The sequence below is a fragment of the Tinamus guttatus genome, unplaced genomic scaffold, assembly GCF_059628265.1.
Source record: "Tinamus guttatus ecotype Peru unplaced genomic scaffold, ASM5962826v1 Tinamus_guttatus_pri_ptg000671l, whole genome shotgun sequence".
In the NCBI taxonomy this organism is placed as follows: Eukaryota; Metazoa; Chordata; class Aves; order Tinamiformes; family Tinamidae; genus Tinamus; species Tinamus guttatus.
The window spans coordinates 10,841-36,096 of NW_028289205.1; the positions used below are offsets into that span (position 1 = coordinate 10,841).

The window sequence follows — 25,256 nt, forward strand, 5'->3', positions numbered from 1 at the left end:
GAGAGGGTTGCTGACAGGCTCCCAACTCAGCGGGCGTCCCCGCAGAGACAACGTGGGTCTCAGTGTTAGGAGTCTCACCCCTCCTTTCTCTCTGCACTCTCTGTTTATGCCCGGTGCATCCTGCCACGTAGGGCCAGTACGTGCCAGCAGGCAGACCAGGGGGCGGACAAACTCCGCCTTCAGTCACATAATCTTCCCTCCTGGGTGCGCAGGTGCGCAAGTCAGTAAATTGTCCCAGTCGTCAGTCTGAGGGTCCTGCCTTTCTCATCTCCTCCCTCTCGGGTGTTTGACCTTCAAACTAATTTAGAGGATGTTTGCAGTTAAGTTGGCTACAAGCCCGGTCGAGCAGCCGCCTTCAGCTGCTTTTGGAGGAGGTCGGCTCTGAGCCTGGCTGGGCAGCCGCCTCCGCACTCCTTATCGCTCAGCCTGGGCAGGCAAACATCTTCTTTCTCAGGGTCTTGGATCCTATTTTGCACAATAGTTTTATGACTCTGCAGATCATACAAATTTCCACCTTTCAACCATACCTCGTGTCGGCATCAATATACAAAGGATACAACACATAATAGAGATGAACATAGCAAATAGAAATAATAGCCCTAATAACAGTTTCCGTCCTCACTTAAAGCATTACAGTTCTTCAACTCCCACTTTTAAAGACAGATCAAATTCCTCTGCACCTCCCTCCTGGCTTTCATCAAGCCTTCAGCAACATAAGTTTCCTTGATCTCATTCGCCTTCTCTTCCCCAGCCCCGCTTTCTCCTTTTTTCAAGGCGATCTAACAAGCGGAAGCAGGGGCACAGACAGTGTAGGCGCCGCAGGTGCAGGCACAGATGCAGGCACTGGCGGGGGGGTTAGCGATGGATCTCCAAACACCAGCGGTTTTCAGTGGCGTGGCGGTCCCGGCCCTGAAGTGCTTGCAAAGGCTGCCGTGGCTCCGATGGCCACTTTGCTTTTGGCTTTCACATCGGGTTTGAATACTAGGTGGGGCTCGGCTTTGAACCCATTCTCTCTGCACCAGATCGAAAGCTTGCAGAGGGTCTGTTCATCAGCCTCTGTCCGCACTCCCACTGCTTCGCTCTTCCCGAGCGCCTCCCGTGCTGCCCTCCAAGTCTCCCTCTCCTCCCTTGCTCTCTGGAGGACCTGCCGTATCACTCCCCATGTCTTTAGATCTTTCGCACTCCCTTTAGACATACCATATTCCGTTAACGCGGTGGTACATCTCTGCCAGTGCTGGGGGAATAAAACTTCCCCGGCACTGTTAACCGCCCCTTCTTCAAGGAGCCGCTCAATGCAGCTCTTAACTGCGTTCGATTTCATAGAAATCCCCCATTCACGAGCACACGATAATACGACCTTGACTATCCCTTCCATGATCCGCGGATCCCTCGACCGCCTACGGTCCGCCGCCTACGGTCCGCCGCCTACGGTCCGCCGCCTACGGTCCGCCGCCTACGGTCCGCCGCCTACGGTCCGCCGCCTCGGAGTATCACGTCGGGGTCACCACTTGTTGCCTGACATTGGCAATCAACTCCGTCCGCCAAGGCAGCCAGGCACGTCCAACCCGTGCCCGGGCCAGAGAGCACAGACACCAATATGAGGATGCTGCAAATGGCGTTTAATATACGCAGGCTGGATCTTATAAAGGTAGCAAAGGCGGAAGCATGCCTATATAGCCAATAAGCGTTGCTCTTTACCTAATATGGCATATGCCTTAGTTCCCTATTCTTCCCGTACATCGCGAGATCTTCCGAGCGCCGTACCCTACATCAATCTGAGCTCATCTCTTCACAGGCTTTTAACTCTTATTCATATGTCGAAGCCCTTTTCTTCTCACAAGCTGAAAATGAGCAGGTTTCTTTGCCATACAAACTTTTGCAGCAGTGGAAAGAATTCAAACTTTAAGAAGAGCCTTCACAGCATTTAAATCTTTCTGCAAGAAAGAAATACCAAAGGAAAGTGGCACATATATGCAAATTAAAGCTGGTCTGTTTGGGTTTCCTGATTGCAGTTTCTTCTATGTAAAAATGTAATTGGTTAAAAGCATTTTTTTCCTCATCATCTTTTATATCTAAACTTTCACTGCCAGCTTCTGATGGAATGAGATGATTTGTTATTTTTATCTTTTTATTTGAGATGAATATGTAGAAGACCACAGAACAAATAGGTTATAGCAAACCTGGATTTTTTTTTCCACAATATTATTTTTTTAAAATAAAAACTGCATTTGTTTTCAGGCATTTATTATCTTATTGGTAGTTTGTCCTCTTCAGAATGGAAAACAGTATTATAATATCTGACCAGCAGTACTTAAATTACTTACCTAGGGGTAAATTCTGTCTCCTGTGACAAATTTAAACAAATATTCTGGCAGGAAGAAGCATGACAAGAGTCACAAGCAAGCGTATCAGATCACCATCTCTATAAGCACTGTGTTGGAGACGAACCAAAATCTCCATTTTATGTAGGAGATGCTCTATTCAGTTTGACTCAAAGAAGCACAGAGGGTTGAAGGTTTTTATATGCTTGCTTTTCCATCTTTTGCTCATCACCCTGGCATCTTGATATCCCCAAGCAACAGAAATTCCCATATCAGGTCCATCTGGACACAACAGAAATATGCCACAAGATTAGTTAAACTGCTTAAAATTATGGGGTGGGGGGAGAGAAGGGGAGAGTTTCTTTGGAAAATAATCAATCTGTGGCCAATAGATGGGTGCCAAAAATTACATTACTTAGCCTATTCTTATTAGGGAGCCAATCTGATAATAGTTCATTCTGTTGTCTTTTGCCACTAACCTGCCAAGGCAAAGAGCTTCCAGAAGCTAGCCTATCTACAGGAGAGAACTGCATTAACTTATGATTGTCTGACTACTTTATTTACAGTCTAGGACAGAAAAGTTGACCCTACAATTCCTGTAGAGAACTCACTGTGTTGGAGTCCTATCCAGTGGAAGAATCAAAATTTGGACCTGAAAGATACAAAAGAAATGATATGACTTTGGCTCAAAAATCAAATGGGATTTGTTTTTCAATTATCCATATGAAATGTAGATATTCTAAAACAAAAGGTCAGCAAACATAGACAGTAGCAGTCAAATTAGACTCTAAATACAAAACTGTACAATTATGAACAAAAGAAAATGTGATTTTGAAAGACTAAATAAAGAAAAGAGTTTTAGCAATATTAAAGCCTAGCAATCAGACTGAAGTGAAAACAAGATTTTTCAAGGCAGAGATCTTTCCTGTAAAAACCCTGCCATCCACCCTTATGTTTTAAATCAACGCTATATAGCTGAAAAGCAATATTCAGATGATTATTATATACCAAGGTATACGGCCTCAGATGTCTGAGATAAGCACAATGAATGCCATTGCTTGTTCCAGCTCTCTTCAAGTCTTCATGTCTACGTAGATCAAAATCTTTGTTTTCTAATGTATTGGTGTTTTGCAGTGCAGCATTTTATTATTTTGAAAATATTTTATCTCCAAAGAAAAGCTGCAGCATATGTAATACATGTCATCAGAATGTCAGATTAGATTTACAATAAAAATAACTGGCAAATAATTGCCCTCCTCCCTTCACTTAGCTCAGAATCAGTAATTAAGCTTTTCTCTAAAACTGCAGTTAGGAAAATAACAGGTCATACCTTTCACCTATAAATGTAAATAATGGACTATAAAATTATATCATAAAAAATTTGGACTATAAACCTGAAACCAGCATAGATTGATGTGTTTCTGTTAGATATTTGGCAAAGTAGTATAAATATAAAATCATTTATTAAGATAGAACATCCATACTTAAAGGTGGTTAACATTTTTCATTGCAAAATTTGGATTTAGTTGTTTAAAAGTAATCTGATTGAGTTCTCGAAGAGAATAATTGCACACATTCAAAAAATGTTCAGCTCTTACTGGAAAAAGTTGATTGTAAGCTGAATATTTTGCCCATGTTAATTTTTCTTGCATTTCCTAACACTGGATTAGGAACTTGATATTTGACAGAAGCTAATGCTAAGGTGGTACCTTGTGTTATCTAAATGTCTCCAATTGAGATATTGCTTAACATCGAGAGGTTCTAGGAACCTAAAGAGTTACTTGTAGACTTTTCAAAAAGTCACTTTCTGGAAATCTCCTCTTAAAATGTTTGCATATGTATGTCCTGTGTTTTAAATACAACTTACAAATCTTTTTACATCTCAATTGCATTTAGCAGTATCATAAACATAACCCAAATTTGGAAATTTGGAAAGTTTTCTTCACTGATTCCTGAGAGACGCTAGCCTTCCCAGATTGATAGCTGAGTTGGCTGAGTGAGGACATCCAAGCCAAAAAGCCTCAAGTTATTTTAAAGAGCCTAAAAACTTGTGCAACTCTTAAATAATTGAATAATTGTACCTTATATAGACTATCTTGAAGAGTTGAATAATTAGAGAAGAAATCAAATTTCTAGACATTTATATTAATAATTATTAGCATCTGTATAAATACCAGTAGACTAGAGAAAAATGGTATGACAAGGCCCTGGTGTGGGGCAGAAAGCACAATTTACCAGGGGAGCTGCAAATGTTGCTTCCAGATTCCTTACCTGTTTTTTTCTCCATGATGAAACAGAGAAACAGAAACAGAACTGGAAAATCAGAGGAAAAAATATTGATTATTTCCATTGAAATTTTCTTCTATCAGCTCAATTTAGAATAAATTCTATGTAATGGGATGGCCATAATTTTGTTTGCTTAATTCACATTATTATATGACAAAGAATGGCATTAAAAATGTTATTTGCATTGCACAATGCAATTAAGGTTAATAGCATATTCATTGTTGAAGTCAGGGATTTGTGACCTATTCCCCTTAATTTTTCCCTCAGATGAGAGGCTAAATCAGAACTGCAAACAGTGTCCCCGGATGCTCCCAGCTGTGCCTGAATGGCATACCAGAAAGCCTGGCCATCTCCTCCAGGAGCAGCTGGTCACACGCACTTGTGTCACTCTCAAAGGGGCAGACAGCAGAATCTGCCGAATAATAAGACTTTGTGGCAGGACCCAGAGCATTTGGCTATCTCTATATGATAACCTGCCTCTGATCAGAGGTCATCTCCATATTCATGCTCTGGTGCCCTGGTGGATTCTCCTAGTATAGAGACTGTTGCCTTAGGTTTATGGATAGCCATGACTACAAGATGAGCTCAGTTCACAGCACTTACCCACTTTTTGCTCTGCGTTGTTAGATTGTTAAAAATGTCTTTTCACACATGGATATTTTTTTCTTAAAAAGCTTTAAGGATATGGGGTAACTAATAGTGATCTCAAGGTTAATTCCCTTGCATACTTAGACATGCTTCATAATAATTATGGAAATGAAACATGAATGTCAATGATAATTATCTCATTAAATTGTTTTTATGCTAAAGGAAAAAAAAGGAATAATTTTCATCTGCAAAAAAAGTTAAACTATTTCATGTATTGACCCTTGGCTTTCCCTAGTGCAAGGGATTAAAAAATTGTTGTGGCATTCCATACATTCTAAAAGGAAAGCTCAGTTCTGAAGAAGCCATCTGCATTGACCTGAGGACTTTTAGAAGAAATAGCAATGTAAGTTCCATTTTCCCCTGAAAAAAAAAATCAAACCAACCAAACAAAAATGATTATTTCAAGCCTAGCAACAGACAGAAGATGAAAATGTAAAGGCATAACAATATATGTGCACTTCTCTCAACACAAACTGCGCAGTAGAAGTTACTACTGTGTATTTCCAATTCCTACTGAATGAAGTCAGGATAGGTCTAAGTTCCAGGCTCTTTTTCTAGTCGTCTAGATACTGCATGTATTTACAAATTCTTAACATAAACCACGTTTGTCTTTAAGTAGCCCGGTGAAAACACCTGGTCCCAACATCATGTATTGATTTAGCTGGTCAAATCTAACATGCCCATCAATAAAGTGCAACAAAATGAACTGTTAAACATTAAGGAGAAAAACGAGGGAAAAAGCAAAGTGAGAATGTTTTAAAAGATCTTGCAAAGTACACATCCAGCATTTCAGACTGCTGGAACAACAGTAGATATTTCCAACATTTCATTGGAAAATAGCTTCAAATACTAAGAGGAGAAATTAATCTCACCTAGCTCATCTTTGGAGTCAAGAAATAATCATACCAATCAGTTTGAAACTGTATCTCTAGATTTTCTGATTGGAAATAATTCATCAAGGATGGAATTCAGTTTCATAAAAGAGAAATAGTTCAAAATTTTCTAAATACAGCAAAACCTGAAGGATCTAGCTAGCTAACAGATAGGGATTTTATATGCTCAACATAAATGATGCACTTACTTATTTTAGCCAAAATGAAGCAGTTGATTCTAAGTTTATGTAACAGTGATACAAATAGTCATGTTGCTATCTAAAATAAAATAAATAATAAAAATATTTGAAATTGATCTGTTTATTACTTTAAAATATGTTGAAAATAGCCTAACTTATAATGGCAAGCACTTCTTATTGATTACCTAAGATGAAATGAAGCATGATGAAATCAGGGCATATATTCAGCAAAAAGAAGATGAAAAGAAATGAAAAGAATATATATGTATTATACATACAACTAAGCTCTCTTTTTCTCCCTTTGGCAGAACTTTTTCCTCATGGAGGAAATTCAAAAAACTGTGTATGTAATATGTTTAGACAACCAGAGATCTTACTATGACAAGTTATCTTGTCTCAAAAAGACATATGAGCCGATGATTATTGTCGAGGGTCACTCTCGCGCCAAGGCCCTCCCCACAAGCCAGAGCAAACAACACCTCCACACAAAGCAAGGTCAACTCCACTCTGCTGTTGTCTGCAGCAGAGCTTTATACCGCTGCAGGTGGGCATGCGCTAAGGAGCAGCGTTCTCATTGGCCAGCTACAGATTGCCAGCTGGTTAGTGCTCCTCCAGGTGCTTGGTTGTTAGGCGTCGGTCCAGTTCCCCACAAACTTCAGTTTCTTATTATTCTTACTAAGGCCCCAACATCTCCCCCTCTTTTTTCCAAAAAACAAAAATTGGCAATATCATGCATCAAATATTACAAATAAAAACATAGTTGCAAACACAAATATAATCATTCTGGTCACACTTATGATAGTGTTTCATTTTTAAATTCCCAAGACAAAAGAAAATGGTCCCAAAGGAATACACAATTTCATTTTGCTTACAACCACAGAAATTCTTCTTGGAAAGGTAATTGTGCTCTTCATTTCAGCAACAGGAGAAGGAAAAAATCTTGCCCTTTGGAGCTGGGGAGGGTGGGGGTCCAAGTTAGTATGGTCAGACTGGATATGCTATCATTTTTAGTTTTCAACCGCTGGAAAGTTCTTCCAGTCACGGAGTCTGCCGCTCTTTTCAGTTCCAGACCTTGAGGAAGCTGTCCCACGATCCTGTTGCCACTGCCATTCCATCATCAGTCACACCTAAGCAACTGACACAGTTATCATGACCGGCAAGGACACCTGCTCTATCAGCTTTCAGTGTATCCCAGACATTGCAGTTGAAGTCGTCATAACCAGCTAGGAGGAGACGTAGCTGTCCCAGATTATAAACTTGCCATCCTGGGAGGCACTGACTAGAAGCCTGGAATCAGTCCCCCAGTGCATTGCGTAAATTTTAGCCAAGTGTCCCCAGAGTGTTCTTCTAGTATGCATTTGAATTCTCCCCACGGGGTCAATGTTGGCTGTGATCTGAGCCAAGGTGGCGTTAGCACATGCTTTCCTAGCATCCCTGATTTGGTTTTTCAGTTGCTCAGCCTCCTGGCATAACTGGTCAAGCTCACTCATTTTCCCATGCTAAAGTTGCACTTCACTGCCACCTCTGAGAGGATCACAAATCTGCTCTTCCGTCCGCTGCTCATTACTCTGTCCGGTTCGTCCGCCCGCCCTGGCCTGCTCCCAGCGACACTGCAGCTTGGGGGGCGGGAGAAGGAGAAGAGGGTGGCGGTTGGGGGGGGGGGGGGGGGGGGGGTCGCTGGCTCTCAGCTCCTCCCCAGGGGACCAGTGCACATCAATTCTAATATGTGCACGTCAGTCTCTAATCACTGTGGATTTTGCCACAGAGAGGTTGACTCCTGTGCTTCCGCGGGTTGCGGCGGAGAGTTCACAGAGGCAGCCATCGTCTGGGGATACTTGTTCGCCGCGTCCCTCACAACGCGGCGGCTCCCGTTTCCCTGTATCGGCGTGCCGTTCTTGCAGAACGGTGATCGGCGCTCCGCTGCCTTATGCCCGAACCTTTGACATCTCGTACAGGTCCCATTGAATCCTCTCGGGGCCATACCTTCCATCCTGAATCTGTTAGGACACTTCCTCCTCATGTGTCCTAATCGACCACATAGGAAACACGTTCCATGAAATCTCTTGTCTCCCTTTCTAGACATTCTTTCTCCTTTGAGTGCTGCGGCCAAAGCCACACCATGTATTTTTGCCTTCTGTTCTTCCTCCATCATTGGCGCTCGGGCACAGGTCTCATCTGGATAATTGAAGCTCCTGGTGGCAAAGTAGCTAATAGTTGCTTGCAAGTTTGGTTTGCGTTTTGAACTGCTAAATCTTTTGCCAATATTGCTTTCATTTCCGAAGGCACATTAGGTGCCATATCCAGGGCCTCCTTTAGCCGATCGACAAAATTGAAAAAAAGATTCGTTCGGCTTTTGTATTATTTTGGTGTATGGCAACTGTGGCGTTCCTATTTGTGGTAGTGCAAGAAAAGTGGCTAGCGCTGCATTTTTTGATTGCTGTAGTATCCTAGGGTGGAGCACTGCCTGGGCCTCGGTTGCCCGGTAACGTCCATTCCCCATCAGTTGATCAAGGGTGGCAACCCTTAATGGATCATCCATACTGCGATTTAAATTCTCCAATTGTTTTTCCTCTAATCTTTCCTGCCATTTTGCTAACCAAAGCATATAAGCGGTAGAGGAAAGCAGAAGCTCCATTATCGCTCTGCTATCCGCAGGTACCATATGGGAATATTTAAACAGAGCAGAGACCTGATTTCTCACCAACTTATTGTCGTGCCCATACTGCATTATTGTTTTTTGTAAGCCTTGAACCAGTTTCCAGTCGAGAGGTTCCCACCTGGGGCCCTGGGCTCCCATTATTACAGGAGCTGCTAGTGGTGTTAATACAAATTCTCCTTGTAACTGAGCATTCTCTATGAGTCCTTTATACCGTGCTCCCGCATTAAATGTTGGATCAACAGGTGGCATTCCCTCATCATTACTTCCACCTATAGCAGCTGGGAGCCCCGGCAACAATCCTTCTTCAGCTGGGTCACTTCCTCCAGCTGCTTTCTTTTGAATCTTAGGAGTATCTTTTCATGCCTCCCACTGCTCCAAGTGTTTATCTACATTTTCCAACCCTTCGACTATAGCCCTGTGGGCAGCCTTATATGCTGCCTTCACATCTCTGGCCTTGGACCCGCAGTCTAATCGCCGCATTTTTTCTAATAACTCTGTCATGCTCTCTGCTTGTCCCCGAAGTTCTTGTCGCATTTTTTGAACCACGGCATTATCATCGTCCGATCCATCTGGGATCGGTACTTTAATTGGGTCCACTTCCATTTCGGGCGCTGTGGGGGTTGGTCGCTCCTCCCCCTCCCATTTCGGGCGCTGTGGGGGTTGGTCGCTCCTCCCCCTCCCATTTCGGGCGCTGTGGGGGTTGGTCGCTCCTCCCCCTCCCATTTCGGGCGCTGTGGGGGTTGGTCGCTCCTCCCCCTCCCATTTCGGGCGCTGTGGGGGTTGGTCGCTCCTCCCCCTCCCATTTCGGGCGCTGTGGGGGTTGGTCGCTCCTCCCCCTCCCATTTCGGGCGCTGTGGGGGTTGGTCGCTCCTCCCCCTCCCACGGGGGGAGATACTCATCCACTCCCCCCCATACTTGTCGTTCGGCCAAAGTTACCAGACACGCCTGTTTAGGTGAGGTTACCTTTTTCTTATTATCTATTTTCTCACACTGAATTGGCTCAGTATTGTTAGTATACTCAGAACTTTCAGACCCATTCTCCTCTCCTTCTTCTCCATGGAGCGCTTCCCAGAAAGCAATAGCGACTAACCGCTCAAACATAGGCCATATTAGACGATATGTTTTTGTGAGGCGCCACGCTTCCTCTGAGCCTAATTGTACACCGTCCCATAGTTCTCTTCCTACTCGCTCCCATGATTCAAATTTATATGCTTGGGAAGCTTCTTCTATGATTTTTCTCTTCTTACAAAATAGCAATAAATCAGTTAACTCGGTTTTCGAGACCTCAATCTTAGTTTTTTGAGCAAGCCTTACGAAGCGTTCAACAGTATCATGTTCCATTGCTGTTGCAGCAACTTTCACTCTAAATGCGCCAATTCCCATTCTGACTCACCAGGTCGTGGTCACAATCCGCTTTTCTCCAGTAAGATCCCTCGCGTTCTCGCACGATCACGTCGGGGTCACCAGATGTCGAGGGTCACTCTTGCGCCAAGTGCCAGGGCCCTCCCCACAAGCCAGAGCAAACAACACCTCCACACAAAGCAAGGTCAACTCCACTCTGCTGTTGTCTGCAGCAGAGCTTTATACCGCTGCAGGTGGGCATGCGCTAAGGAGCGGCGTTCTCATTGGCCAGCTACAGATTCCCAGCTGGTTAGTGCTCCTCCAGGTGCTTGGTTGTTAGGCGTCGGTCCAGTTCCCCACAAACTTCAGTTTCTTATTATTCTTACTAAGGCCCCAACAGATTATATAAGTGTGTGTGTGTGTATTTCAGTATTTGATATGGTGATATTCATTAGAAAAAGGCATTATTGACCCCAAACAAAAAAAGCCTGGTTTTCATTTACATTTATTGGCCAATATATAATATTACACTTCTTTAATAACAAAATCACACCAGAAAGGAAAAATGTTCAAGAACTGCATCAGAAGTTCTCAGCCTGTGGCAAAAAAGATGCCAGCAAATAAAGCAGTATATGTTAAAATTTAATTAAGATCAAAATGATTTAAAATGTTACTACTGACCAATTTTAAAGGAATGATTGCTTTCTGAAAACACAAACATGAAAACCAGACCTTGTTAATTAGTTTCAATTCATGGTACTTTTTCTTACAAGCTATCTTTTGGGGATACTGTTCAAATGTAATTGCCAACTTCTCCATTATAAAAATATATTTTTTACATGCCATATCACATCTTCAGTATAAATCAATGCATCCTTATTAGAAGAATGTAGAGGTAAAACCTTGCTTTCTCTTCTATTTTTCCTCCTAGTTTGGAGAGCTTCTCAGTCTGAAGAACGATTAATGAAAATCAGTGAAAGAATAAGTATAAAAGGTGAATCAAAATCCAGCCCTACAATTGATTAACAAACTTATTGGTCTGGGAATAATACCATTCAAGATATGAGATATTTCCTTGGCACAAAGGACTATTACTAGTTACTATAGGTAACTTATTGAAGCCAAACAGAGTGAAATGGCCACGCAGGGACCAGCATCATGAAGGAGGACAGGGATGAAAAGGATGGAAAAGGGATGGGAAGGGACAGGAAGGGGCAGGAAGGGAAGACCACACCTCCTCTACTTATTTCTATAGTTTAAAACTAATCTTTCTCTCTCCAGCCCTTGGTACAGATAGCAGAAGAACTTTAAATACTCTACTAATTTAAGAAAGATTTGAAAACCACTGACAGCCTGTCAGGATCAATTATCCTCAGCTTGGTTTTTGAAATTATGATCTTAGATCCTCCCCGCATTTGAACACTGCTAGTAACAGAGCCTGCAATCTTGCATGGATTTTGGATAAAAATGGTGGAAAACTGTAGCTATTTATTCTCTACATATCCAACAGTGATGATTAGAGGAAACAATAAATTAATACTAAGGTAAAATGGCCTTTGATTTGGCCTAATAGGACTGTTTATGTATTCTTCATTACACAAAAGGAAAGTCAGCACAGTGGATGTAGCACCTCTATGGAAATTTTGCTTGAAGTCCAAAACATAAGTGAAATAGATGTTTCTAAATCCTTTCGAGCTGCTTTTGAAAATTCTTCTTTATTTTTTCTACTCTGTAGTTGAAACCAGCTCTGATTATCTATTATTTGTTTAAGAGTGTAGACAACAGGTGTACACGATATGTTGCTCTGCATATTTCACTTGAAAGAGGTTTTTAGATCAATATATTGGGATTTGCTTTCAATTCTAACCTAGAAAAGGTATTAAAGAATGCATTTGATTTGCAAAAATGCCTTCATAACCTTTAGCCACTTAGATTTTGACAGTTTTTGTAGCACACTAGCACACTAGGATAAACAAAAGAAACTTTGTTCCGCATATTCCGTTGACATTAGATGACAATGGTTAAGAAAAAGAAAAGCAGTAAACCAAAATAAACACATCCATCTTAATGTCTGCTCCACTTAAAACACAGAAAAGCATGACATTGTTTCTTCCATGCCTACAGTTAAGTATAGGTACAAAATAAATTCTAACTTCCAAGACACTGCTGTGAGCAGTGGCAAAGGAACATGAAAACCTACAAGACAGAATGTGTAACAGATTGCAGAGACACAAGCTGTACTATAGGCAGGAAAAAACTGTGGGCCAATTTTTTAATGTGAGCACCTCCTCACTCAATATTTAATACACTGAAAAAATGTGGAATTAACTCAAGTATCAAGTATTAAAAAAGGAATTTGCTTATATGGGGTTCTAATTTCTTTACTTACACCTAGATTTTGTAATGTTTCACAAAGCTATGGAAATTATTATAGGGCTAGGCTTTACTACTCCATGCTTTTTCTATGCAAGACATTATACTCCTCCAGTACTTCAGTAATTCAAATGAATTAAATACATCTATGTGAGTAATCAAACAATACTCAGCATGAGTCAATGTGAGAGGTATTGGCCTGAGAAGAAAACAAGATATAAATAATAGCAGATGATCTCATTAGAAATCAAACCCTAATTGCTCTCCAACAAATTGGTTATAAAAGAGGGAGAGAAAAAAGGAAAGGATCATGAAGAATGATGAAAAGGAATTTTTCAAATGCAAGTAAAAAAAAAAAAAAAAAACAGATGATTCACAAATCAGCTGCTCTTCTCTTAACAGATTCTTGCAAGAATCAACCTAGCCACAATTTTGTTAAGCATATACAAGTAAGAATCTGTCACTATTCCTTTAAGGTTCCATTTATTTGGAAAAATATAAATGGTCTGTGTTTATTGAGGTTATTTTGGTGTCCTAGTCACCAAGACAAGCATGGTCACTGAAGCTAGTTTTTCAGGTCAGGATTAGTCATTGGAAAATTAGATATTTTGCCCAGAACATAACTTACTGTATATCAGAGTGTATGCTACCAAAAGCTAGGGTACTGTGACATATAATGATCTAGAAGGAGGAAAACCACTATAAAAAATGGTAGTGCATAAAAGACTGAACAACAGCTGTCAACAAGGCACATTTACTGATAAATCAGTCAGCCTATTTTCAGAGATATACTGAAGCATTAGGAAGTAATGTAGGCAGTCTATGAACTGCCTTAAGTGCTGGAACAAATTATTTAGCTTTTTAAACCTCCATAAAAACTTTGGATTTGATTTTTACTGAAAAACAGCTTTAATAGTCTTAGCCAAACCCTACTAAATTGAATGGGAGGCTTTCAGCTCATTTCAGTTAATTCAATTTGGCCCAGATTTTAAATAGTGAATATTGCCATTTTTTTTTTTCAGAAAAAGCTGTCTTGATTAACTGGGTAAGCCTGAACTGCCTTAGAAATACACTAAGACTCAGGACTCAGGCATGTAGTTGAGTCTGCTGTGACTAGTGATTACTTGTAGGTTAAACATGATTTATGTGCCATAATGACCACAAACAGAAACAGTAGACATGCTTTCATTTACCTTGTAGTAAATTGTTTAAGACAATGGTAATTTAAAATTCTTAGGGAGAAAAACTCTTCAGGAGTCATTAGGGTTAACTTTCCCCACTCTTCACCATAGACTATATTGAATAAATTGCCACACAGACTGACAACAGAATTTTCTATACTAACTAGAATGATCCTGCATTTATCCATGTTTAAGCAAATTAATCCTCAACCATAATGCAATGAGGCTTCACAAGTTATGGTACTGGCTTTTTAATCTAATTTTCATATTGAATAGACAGAGTAGAAGTACCACTCTCTTAGCTATAACTAATTTAGATATGAAGTTTGATCCTCCAGTCTTCTTTGTGTGTGGCAGAGATTACTTCAGTGGAAGGAAAGAAACATAACTTTAACTCCAGAAAATCTTCCCTCTCAAGCCCCCCAGAACAGGCCAGCATGATAAATTGAATAAGCAAGAAACATCAAATTATTTCCATGGTGCAAACTTTATCCCACTGCAAAATGCATTTACAGAAAGAATATTCCCAAGGAAGTCATCCTTCTGGACTCTTACATGCAGAATTATTTAGCAAACATCCTGTGAGAATTTACCTTCACTGTGAGCTTACGACAGTGACTTCAGCTGTATATATTCATCGAGAACCACGGTTGTCATTGCTTCCGAGACACAGGTTCCAATCTTACCCAAAGTCAGCATAATATTTGTATTACAGTCCATGTTTGTATTACCCGTCACAGTCTGGCTCAACAATGCCAAGGGTAATTCATCCTTGCTGCTCTACCTTTAAAATGCCTTGCAGATAAGGAACACTTGATCCACGCTTTATGGGATTATGCAGCTCATGAATACCACACCAGGCAGAGGATTTTCATTGGTGGTGCCTTTTTCCTAGCAAAGCAGCATCAAAATAACAGTGAAACATAAACAAGATTTTTAGATCAGATGTACATTTTAACAGATAGCCTTGCAAAAGTGCACTAAGGATAACAGTTTTTGCTGTTTGCCTCAGTGCTGCTCAGAGGCACATCATAAATTCTTGACTTCTGCCAAGCGCAGAGAAATTTCCAGCAGCGGCTCACAAGAAATATGCCAAGGCCAGGGGCATGGCAGTACAAGGAAAATGAACATTTTAATAAAGAATAGGTTAGCCAGTATTTCCACTGGTTACTACAGTAAAATATGAGGAGGCATTCTGCTAGTATGAATGCTGAAAGTAAGTTCAATTTACTGTGTCTGCTGTGTAAAAGCACTAAGGTAATGACACAGAACTATAATTTTTTAAAATGGCTACTTTCTCATTTCAGATCAACTCTAAATGTATCCCTAAAAGAATGCAAACATTCCTAGTCTGTGGGGTAGTTTATTCCAATGATAACAGAAGAGTTAGTTAATACCTCCAAAATACATCTTTAGTGATTTTAGTATGACAGATGAGAAATACATAGAGAAATTACATGTGTTAAGTCATGTTACTTAAAAAGCATCCTCTTGCTCTGAAAATTCAGGACTTGAGATTTAAGAAAATACTTCCTTGATTTTTACATGCTTTTATGTCAACACTGAATACTGAATTACTCTAAGATTTTTCATCAAAGCTCGAAGACTATTCATCCTCATTAATAAGTGTGTAACTATTATCCATAATTTATAGATTTTGGAAGCAGTTAGAAAGATGCTAACTGACTTGACAAACAGGCCATATCGTCTGTGGCTTATTTGCAGGATGGAATGGATAGCAGCATTAATCTAGAAACATTTTGCATTTTCTGGATTTTGTAATGACAGACTGAGCTGAAGGTCATCAGCCTTTTCTTTATTTTTGGCTCTGCCCAGATAATAGTCGCCACCTTTGAATAGTTATTACACTTGGAAAAAACTAAATCCAGGGGTAATGGAAAACAAACACACATTGCGTGTTTTTTCAGTGTCTGGTTCTGGGAGTTAAAACTCACTCCTATATGCACTGCACAATATTTATTTAGGTGAGCATTCCTTTATTCTTTTCACACAGCATAAAATTGCACAGCGGACTGTAAATTAACTAGTCATCATGGCAAATTTGTAACAGTCCTTTATAGGACAAAATAAAGCTACTTAGTTGTATGCAATAAATGCATCCGCATCAATAATTTATAGCAAACAGTTAACTTCATAGACTTTTTCTTTTATGCTCATGAGTTGTATCATAGCAATAGTGAGTTTTCTTCATTTTGAACTTTAGTCTTTATTAACTGTATAAAGGGTCAGATTGTAAGGTGCAAATGTGCAGTACCTTACACTGAAAAGTCTGTAGGTGCTTTTTTCTCCATTTCCTTGTATCTCAGCTGGTCATCTAAACAGCAGGAAAAGTGCATCCCTGAGGGAATAAGTATCGTTTGTAAAGCAATCAGAAAAAAGCCAGCAGCTCACTGTAGCTTTGCATCTCCCTATGAGAGATATATATTTAGGAAATTAAAATTGAGCCCACTGGGTAATATATTAGAAATCTTGTATTTTCAGAGTCACTTACTGTTGGGGCCTTAGCACTTTTACAGGAATACGAGGAGCTGAAGTGATGAGAACTGAGGAGCTGAAGTGATGAGAACCGAGGAGCTGAGGCGGTGAGAACCGGGAACTGAAGCGATGGGAACCAAGGCCACCCGGAGAAGATAACGCTCGTTAGCAACTTTTTAATGAACTAGGCCGGCCATAGCCAGATAAGCATCCGGGAGGACCAGCAATAGAGCATCGGAAAGGAATGTCAGCCAGCTGCAAGCTAGTTATGCATGGACACTATAGCTTAACCAATGAGAATGCTGTTGCTTAGCGCGTGTGTACGCTTACAGGTGATAGAATTGTATAAAGCTACACCGTAGAGAATAGTAAACGAATTGAACCTGCTTCACATTGAAGTGTCGTTCATTCCGTCTCGCGGGGTGGGCCTCGGCATCTGGTGACCCCGACGTGATACGACCGTGGGTAGAGTGGAGCCGAGAACGCGAGGGATCCTGCAGCCAGCGGAGAAGTAGCTGGGCGCCCGGGAGAGGCGGATCGTGGCCACGGCTGACCTAGTGAGTCAGGACTGACCTGGTGAGTCAGGGGCAGGATGGGGATTGCTGCATCAGCAACTAGGATGGAAATTGCTGCATCAGCAACGGAGCGTGCTATTATAGAAAGTTTGTTAAAGCTCGCTCAAAAGACTGAAACTGAGATCTCAAAAGACGATTTAATTGACTTGCTGCTGTTTTGTAAGCAGAAAAAACTCATAGAAGAAACTTCTCAGGTATATAAGCTCGAGTCCTGGGAGCGAGTGGGAAAAGAACTGTGGGATGGTGTGCAAGTAGGTTCAAAGGAAGCTCGGCGACTTGCGAAAATATATCGTCCCGTGCGGCTAATGCTTGAACAATTGCACGGGGAGGCTCAAGTCGCTGCTGCTTTGCGAGAGGCACTCGGCGGAGAAAAGGGGGAGGAGAGTGGCTCAGGAGACTCCGAGTGGACTGAAATTATTGAACCGAATCCATACGAGGAAATGGACAATAAGGAAAAAGGGATTTCATCTCGACAGGCGTGTCCAGTAACTCTAGCTGAACGTGAAGTATGGGGGGGAGTGGATGAGTATCTTCCACCGTGGGAGGGGGAGGAACGACCACCCCCGGAACGACCACTCCCCACAGCGCCCGAAATGGACGTGGATCCGATTAAAGTACCGATCCCGAATGGGTCGGATGACGATGACAGTACCATCCAAGGAATGCGACGAGAACTTCGGGAGCAAACAGAGAGAATGACGGAGTTATTGGAACAGATGCGGCGCTTAGATTGTGGGTCCAGGGCAAGGGATGTGAAGGCAGCATATAAGGCTGCCCATAAGGCTATCGTAGAGGGGTTGGAGAATGTGGATAAACAACTGGGGCAATGGGAGGCGCGAAAAGGTACTTCTAGCTCTAAGGTGAATGAAGAGGTTATGAAACGACAAAAGGAGTGGGTACTGCAGAAGGTTAAAGAAGGGAGTATGACAATTGACGAAGCAAAAAATTATCTACAGGCAAAATTTGGTATGGAGGGTTACATTTTGGGTGGAGAGATTGAGGAGTTATGGAAGGCTCAAAAGAAAGGGGAAGCAGCTGGAGGGAGCGATCCAGATGAAGAAGGGTTGTTGTCGTGGTTCCGAGCCACTGTAAGTGGAAGTGATAGTGCGGGAAAAAGTAAGGATGTGGCGCCACCTATTGATCCAACTTTTAACGCGGGAGCGCGGTATAAGGGGTTGATAGAGAATGCTCGGTTACAGGGGGACTTTATATTAACTCCAATAGCAGCCCCCGTAGTAGTGGGAGCCCAGGGCCCCAAGTGGGAGCCTTTAGATTGGAAATTGGTGCGAGATTTACAAAAAACAGTGATGCAATATGGACATGATAATAAGCTTGTTCGAAACCAAGTCTCTGCCTTGTTTAAATATTCGAGTATGGTTCCTGCAGACAGCAGGGCTATAATGGAACTTCTGCTTTCCTCTACTACCTATATGCTCTGGCTAGCAAAGTGGCAAGAAAGGTTAGAAGAAAAGCAATTGGAAAATCTAAATTGTAGTATGGATGATCCGTTAAGGGTCGCCACTCTCGACCAACTGATGGGAAATGGGCGTTATCGGGCAGTTGAGGCCCAAGCAGCGCTTCACCCTAGAGTATTACAACAATCAAAAAATGCAGCTTTAGCAACCTTTCTTGCCCTGCCACAGATAGGAACACCTCAATTGCCATATACTAAAATAATGCAAAAGCCAGACGAGCCTTTTTTCGGTTTTGTCGACCGGCTGAAGGATGCCCTGGATATGGCACCTAATGTGCCTCCAGAGATGAAAGCAATATTGGCTAAGGAATTGGCAATACAAAACGCAAATCAATCCTGTAAACAACTGTTGGCTACTCTGCCACCAGGGGCCTCGATTATTCAAATGATAGAAGTATGTTCCCGAGCACCACTGGTCGAAGAAGAGCAGAAGGCTAAAATACATGCCGTGGCTTTGGCTACAGCACTCAAGGAGGGGAGAATATCTGGAAAGGGGGATAAAGGATTTCATGGAGTGTGTTTTCAATGTGGCCTACCAGGACATGTGAAAAGAAGGTGTCCTAACAAATTTAGAGTTGAAGGTGTGGGCCCGAAAGGATTTAATGGGAACTGTGCTAAATGTCAAAAGTTTGGGCATAAGGCAACAGAATGTCGGTCACGATGTTATAAGAACGGTACACAGTTGCAGGGAAACGGGAGCTGCCGCGTTATGAGGGACGCGGCGAACAAATATCCCCAAACGATGGCTGCCTCTGTGAGCTCTCCTCCGCAACTTGCGGAAGTGCAGGAGTCGATTTGGCCGTGGCAAAATCCACAGTAATTAGAGATTCTGATGTGCACATATTGGAATCTACGTGCACTGGTCCCCTGGGGAAGGGCCTATCCGCTTTGGTGATTGGCCGTTCCTCAGCTTCAAAAATGGGTATTTTTGTTCTACCAGGGTGTATTGATGCTGATTACTCTGGAAATATTGGCATAATGATTAAAATTTTCAATCCTCCTGTTACTATTCCAGCACTGAGCAGGATAGCCCAATTGATACCTTTTCGAGCTCTAGTTCCTAATCCTGGACAGGCCCAGCGTGGAAACAAAGGCTTTGGATCTTCTGGACCCCCCCAGGTTGCCTTTTGTGAAAAAATAACTACTCAGCGTCCGACAAGACTCGTGAGTATGGTGGGACCGGATGGTATTCGTCTTACTGATGTTGCCATGATGATTGATACAGGTTCAGATATCACTATCGTTCCCAAGTTTGCATGGCCACCTCAGTGGGATCTGCAAGAAATTGATGCTCCTGTGACAGGTATCGGAGGGCAATCTCCTACGCAGGTTAGTCGATGCTTTGTAACCATCATGGATAAAGAGGGAAACAGAGCCATGATAAAACCTTATGTGATGTGTACATCACTGTGGCTGTTGGGAAGGGATGTTCTGGCCCAGTGGGGAATCATCTTGCAGACACCTTTTCCCTAGCGGCCATTGGGGGCAGCTTCCGCCCCACCTTAAAGTTAACATGGACCACGAAGGACCCTGTGTGGGTGGACCAATGGCCGCTGCCAGAGGAGAAGCTGCATTACCTAAAGGAACTAGTTAAAGAACAATTAGACCAAGGTCATATTAAGCCGTCAACAAGTCCTTGGAACACCCCTATTTTCACCATTAAGAAAAAATCAGGAAAGTGGAGATTGTTACATGATCTCCGAGCTGTTAACGCATGCATGGCAAACATGGGAGCATTACAGCCAGGGTTGCCTTCACCTGTTATGCTCCCACAAGCATGGCATTTGTTAGTAATTGATCTGAAAGATTGTTTCTTTACAATACCCCTCGACCCGGAAGACAGTGACAAATTTGCCTTTACGGTTCCTACGATTAATAGGGAAGGCCCATCGGAACGATATCAGTGGGTAGTTCTTCCACAGGGAATGAAAAATTCGCCAACCATCTGTCAATGGTTTGTGAATTTGGCCCTGAAACCGTGGAGGAAAAATCACCCAGATTTAATTACGTATCATTATATGGATGACATCCTAGTAGCAAGCCCTGAAGTTTTACCAGCTACGCACGAAGAGGAATTAATTACTTGTTTAAAGGAATTTGGTTTGGTCGTTGCCCCTGAGAAAGTGCAAAGGCAAGCTCCTTGGAATTATTTGGGTATGGTTATCACAGAGGCTAGAATTAGACCCCAAAAGCTTAAATTGCAGACAAAAATTGACACTGTTAACTGTGTGCAAAAATTAGTGGGAGACATTCAGTGGATCAGAAATTTTTGTGGTATTACCAATGAGGAAATGGAGCCGTTGTTTCAACTGCTCAGAGGAGCTAAAGAGCCTGCGGAAAAGCGGAGCTTAACTCCACAGGCTGCCACAGCCTTAGAACGAATTGAGGGGAAGATAGCCGGAACAGCTGCCTATAGATTACAGGAAGGGTTACCAATATCTTTGGTGGTTTATAATCGGAAAAGGGAGGTAGCAGTAATCATTGCCCAGATAAATGAGAAGGGGATCTTGTTTATACTCGAATGGGTTTTTCTTCCAAGTCACCTACGACGCACCTTAACTCAGAGGCATGAGGCAATTGGAATGGGAGTTTTGAAAGCCCGGCAGCGTTTACGAACAATTGCCGGTAGGGAGCCTGACAGTATTATTCTGCCTCTAAAGGCTCTGGAGATAGTCGAAGAATGGTGCTTGAACAGCGTAGAATTTGCCTTAGCCATTCAGGGAATTAAAGTGGACAATCACTATCCTAAGCATCCTCTCTTCCACACCTCTTTGGAGCTGGAAGAGCGAGAAATCCGGAGCTCAAGACCATTGTCAAACGCGATTACTGTATTCACGGATGCTAGTAGCAAAACTGGAAAGTATGGGTATGCTTTCCGGGAGTCAGATCTCTGGAAAACACAAATTCGGAAAGAGACTGCATCCGTGCAGGTCCTAGAACTAAAAGCTGTAGTTTGGGCATTTTTAACCTTTCACGATCAGCCCATAAATATAGTCATTGATTCCTTGTATGTGGTAGGCATTGTTCAACGAATTAATAGGGCAATTATAGGGCACGTAAACAACCATAGTCTCCAAGCCTTGTTTGTTCAGCTTTGGAACATCATACAACAGAGGAGGTATGCTTTTTGGGTATCACATATCCGTAGCCACACTGCACTCCCTGGTCCTTTAACAGAAGGCAATGCAGTCATAGATAGTGTTGTGTCAGCAGCAGGTATTCCTTGCTCGGTGGAACAGCAGGCATCATCTTCTCATTCATTTTTTCATCAGTCTGCTCGAGCGTTACGACGCGAATTTAAAATTTCCCGAGCAACAGCTCGTGCTATTATTGCTGCTTGTCCTGATTGTGCACGCTTGACCCCTTTACAGGAAATGGGTACTAACCCGAGGGGATTACAACCAAGACAGATATGGCAGTCAGATGTAACGGAGTTTGCACCTTTTGGGCACCTCAAGTATTTACATGTTACTGTGGATACCTGTTCAAAGGCTTTATGGGCCACCCCAGCCACTTCTGCAAATGCCAAGTCAGCCTGTAAACATTGGACTCAGGCAATTGCTGTTTTAGGAAAGCCTGACATCATAAAGACAGATAATGCACCTGCGTATAAGAGTAACACCTGTGCAACCTTTTTCCAGCAATGGGGAATAATCCATCAGACGGGTATCCCTTATAATTCTGGTGGTCAGGCCATTATCGAGCGTCACCATAAAAATTTAAAACAATTATTGTTTGCTTTGAAAAAAGAGGGGGAGAAGAGTCCCTACGAGTTAATCAGTAAAGCATGTTATGTTTTAAATTGGCTTAACCCTCGAAATGATGATAGTATACCTATTTTCACCCATTTTTCTAAAAACCCAGCTGATCTTTCAGGAAAGAAGGTGCAGGTAGAAGTTTTCTGGCCGCAGAAACAGATCTGGGAAGGTCCAGTCGAGTTAATTACGTGGGGACGGGGTTATGCTTGTGTACTTGCAGGAGATGGAGCGACCTGGGTACCAGCCAAGTGGGTACGACCGTGGTTGCGGAACAGACAGGAACAATCAATGGACCAGGATGTCAGAATGGACCAGGTTCAGCTGTTTGGTAATCATCTTGATAACAGTGACAGGAATAGTGCAGGGGAAATGGCAGACAGAAATTCAGCAGAGGGAGAACATTTGGGTCACCATAGCTAATCAGACAGGCCAAAGTGCCTTCTGTCTTAGCTTGGAACGTCCAGGAGACCCTTTTCGTACTTGTTTGATAGGTGTCCCTGTTTGGCAACCTCAAGAATTCAATGGGTACGTAGCTAATTTTGCTGTGCTTAATGATACTCTATTAAATACTACTATGTGCTCTTACCGATCAAAGCGAACGGCAGAACAGTTAGACGGGTGCTGGCAATGTGAAATTATTAAAAGTCTGAATGGCACTCTGACTTCCCCGCCGGAGGAATTAGACTTGTTGGGAAGTCTGAATGCCACAAATACCACCCGAAACGGTGGATGGGTTAGTTTTGAACTGCATAGCAAAGGTGCACTTGAAGAAAGTACATCGCAATGGGCAACAGTTAACTCGGGGCTGAAAATTAATGATGTTTATCTTCACACATATACCCAATGTAAATTAACGAGCTTCTCTGCAAAACGGCTACCACCAGGAGTGTTTTTAATATGCGGAGACCGGGCATGGAACGGAGTACCGTCCAGTCCACAAGGAGGTCCGTGTTATCTGGGGAGACTGAGTTTGTTTCACCCTAATATATCTCAAGTGATGACCTTTGTATCCAAAAGGAAGAAACGATCGATACATGAGTTAGATTGTACAAAAGTTGGGGATCCAAGATTTTGGTCAAGGGTCAAAACTATCTTCGTGTCCCTGCTTATCCCAGGGAGCACTGCCGCACGAGCAATGACTTCCTTGAAACAGCTAGCATGCTGGACAAGGAATGAATTAAATTTAACATCAGACATTTTAGATCAGCTATCGCAAGATGTAGCTAGTGTAAATCATGTAGTATTGCAGAATAGAGCCGCAGTAGATTTTCTGCTTTTAGCACATGGGCATGGGTGTGAGGATTTTGAAGGTATGTGTTGTTTAAACTTATCCGATCATTCAGAGTCTATCCATAAAAAGATTGCACTCTTGAAAGAAGGGCTGCACAAGTTGAAGGAAGAAAGTTGGGGATTAGAAGATTGGCTCAGATCGTTAGGCTTAGGACCATGGATTACAGAAATGTTGTACCACTTGTGCGTGATCGGGATGGTTATACTCGTGCTTGTGATTATGTTACCTTGCTTTTGCCAATACTTGCAACGCTTGATGCATAATACCGCTAATTCTGTTTTTGAAAAAAGAGGGGGAAATGTTGGGGCCTTAGCACTTTTACAGGAATACGAGGAGCTGAAGTGATGAGAACTGAGGAGCTGAAGTGATGAGAACCGAGGAGCTGAGGCGGTGAGAACCGGGAACTGAAGCGATGGGAACCAAGGCCACCCGGAGAAGATAACGCTCGTTAGCAACTTTTTAATGAACTAGGCCGGCCATAGCCAGATAAGCATCCGGGAGGACCAGCAATAGAGCATCGGAAAGGAATGTCAGCCAGCTGCAAGCTAGTTATGCATGGACACTATAGCTTAACCAATGAGAATGCTGTTGCTTAGCGCGTGTGTACGCTTACAGGTGATAGAATTGTATAAAGCTACACCGTAGAGAATAGTAAACGAATTGAACCTGCTTCACATTGAAGTGTCGTTCATTCCGTCTCGCGGGGTGGGCCTCGGCAACTTACTTTTTATCCCAGAATCTCAAAGGAAATGCTTCAAGAGTATTTTGATAGGGACAATATAAGGCCATTGGACAGAGATTGTTCAGTCCATAAATACATGCTGAGCTTTTGGAGGGCCCATTACACAGAAAGACACATCAAATGTTTTTACTGAGAACCACGACCTCATTTAACATATGTGGTATAAGTTGCTGAAGTTTGCTCTGCTTTTTTAGTATTCAGGTTACAATAGACATTACCTCAATGACCGGAACAAGAACAGCACTGCAAATAATGCCTTGACTATTCCAAATTTAACATTTCTTTGTAAGCAGGTCTTGATTTGAATGTACACATCCTGTTATAAACACATTAAATTTGTTTTTTAATACACAATTAGATATTAATGGCACTGAAAACGAGCTTTTGATCTCCAAGCATGAGCTTTTTTAGTGCTTGATTTAGGGTACTGATGCTAATCCAGAGACACATTATGCTCAAGTTATGAACCAGATGTCAGATTGCTGGTAACAGGAAGCTCGAATGCCTCTAATGTGCTATATCCTGCAGTATGGTGCAGTGTCGATGCCAACACAATACTATCAAGAAGGGAACAATTTTAGAGACTTTCTTTCTGTGAAATAAGACAAAAATTTTGTTTTTCTAAAATAAACAAAGCAACCTTCAGATTACAGAGCAGTGTTTTCAGAAACAGCAGAAATTTCCATTGCTGTTGTAACAGTAACATAACCAGTAGAAAAAAAAAACAACACCTATCTAAAACTGCCTTTATGTTTATTGTGAAGGTTATATATCCAGGTAGTATCCATAGAGTACAACTTGCCAATATTTTAGGGCCTTTAACAGAGCCCTAGTGGTAAAGATACCAAGCAAAAGTAATTATATTTTAAGCCAGAAGGAAGACAATTATTAGATTAAAGAAAGCAATAATGTCTTTCAAGCTTTATTTCCTGTTTCCTACTTTATTGTGGAGCCTGTGCCCAGAGACTTCAACTTTTCAGCCTGCCAAACTGTCCGATATATATTTAAAGGAACAATAAACACATCCCTTGACATGTGA

The 25,256-nt window shown here is 42.0% G+C and overlaps 1 protein-coding gene across 1 annotated transcript; it reads left to right on the plus strand.

The window, feature by feature from the left end:
* Positions 1–17,545: 17,545 nt before the first annotated feature.
* LOC148591928 (uncharacterized) lies at positions 17,546–24,522 on the plus strand. Its single transcript, XM_088536434.1, has 6 exons — positions 17,546–18,323; positions 19,900–20,700; positions 21,087–21,109; positions 21,519–22,206; positions 22,979–23,775; positions 24,412–24,522. The coding sequence occupies exons 1-6, from the start codon at positions 17,546–17,548 to the stop codon at positions 24,520–24,522; spliced, it is 3,198 nt and encodes a 1,065-aa protein (XP_088392560.1).
* The last annotated feature ends 734 nt before the right edge of the window (positions 24,523–25,256 follow it).

What these genes read in the sequence shown, in the direction of transcription:
- LOC148591928 (XM_088536434.1), top strand. Translation starts at nt 17,546, where the DNA reads ATGGACGTGGATCCGATTAAAGTACCGATCCCGAATGGGTCGGATGAC. An exon ending in TGCCTTGTTTAAATATTCGA is followed by an intron (nt 18,324 to 19,899) that starts GTATGGTTCCTG and finishes CCTTTTCCCTAG; the next exon opens with CGGCCATTGGGGGCAGCTTC. An exon ending in GAGTCCCTACGAGTTAATCA is followed by an intron (nt 22,207 to 22,978) that starts GTAAAGCATGTT and finishes AATGGGCAACAG; the next exon opens with TTAACTCGGGGCTGAAAATT.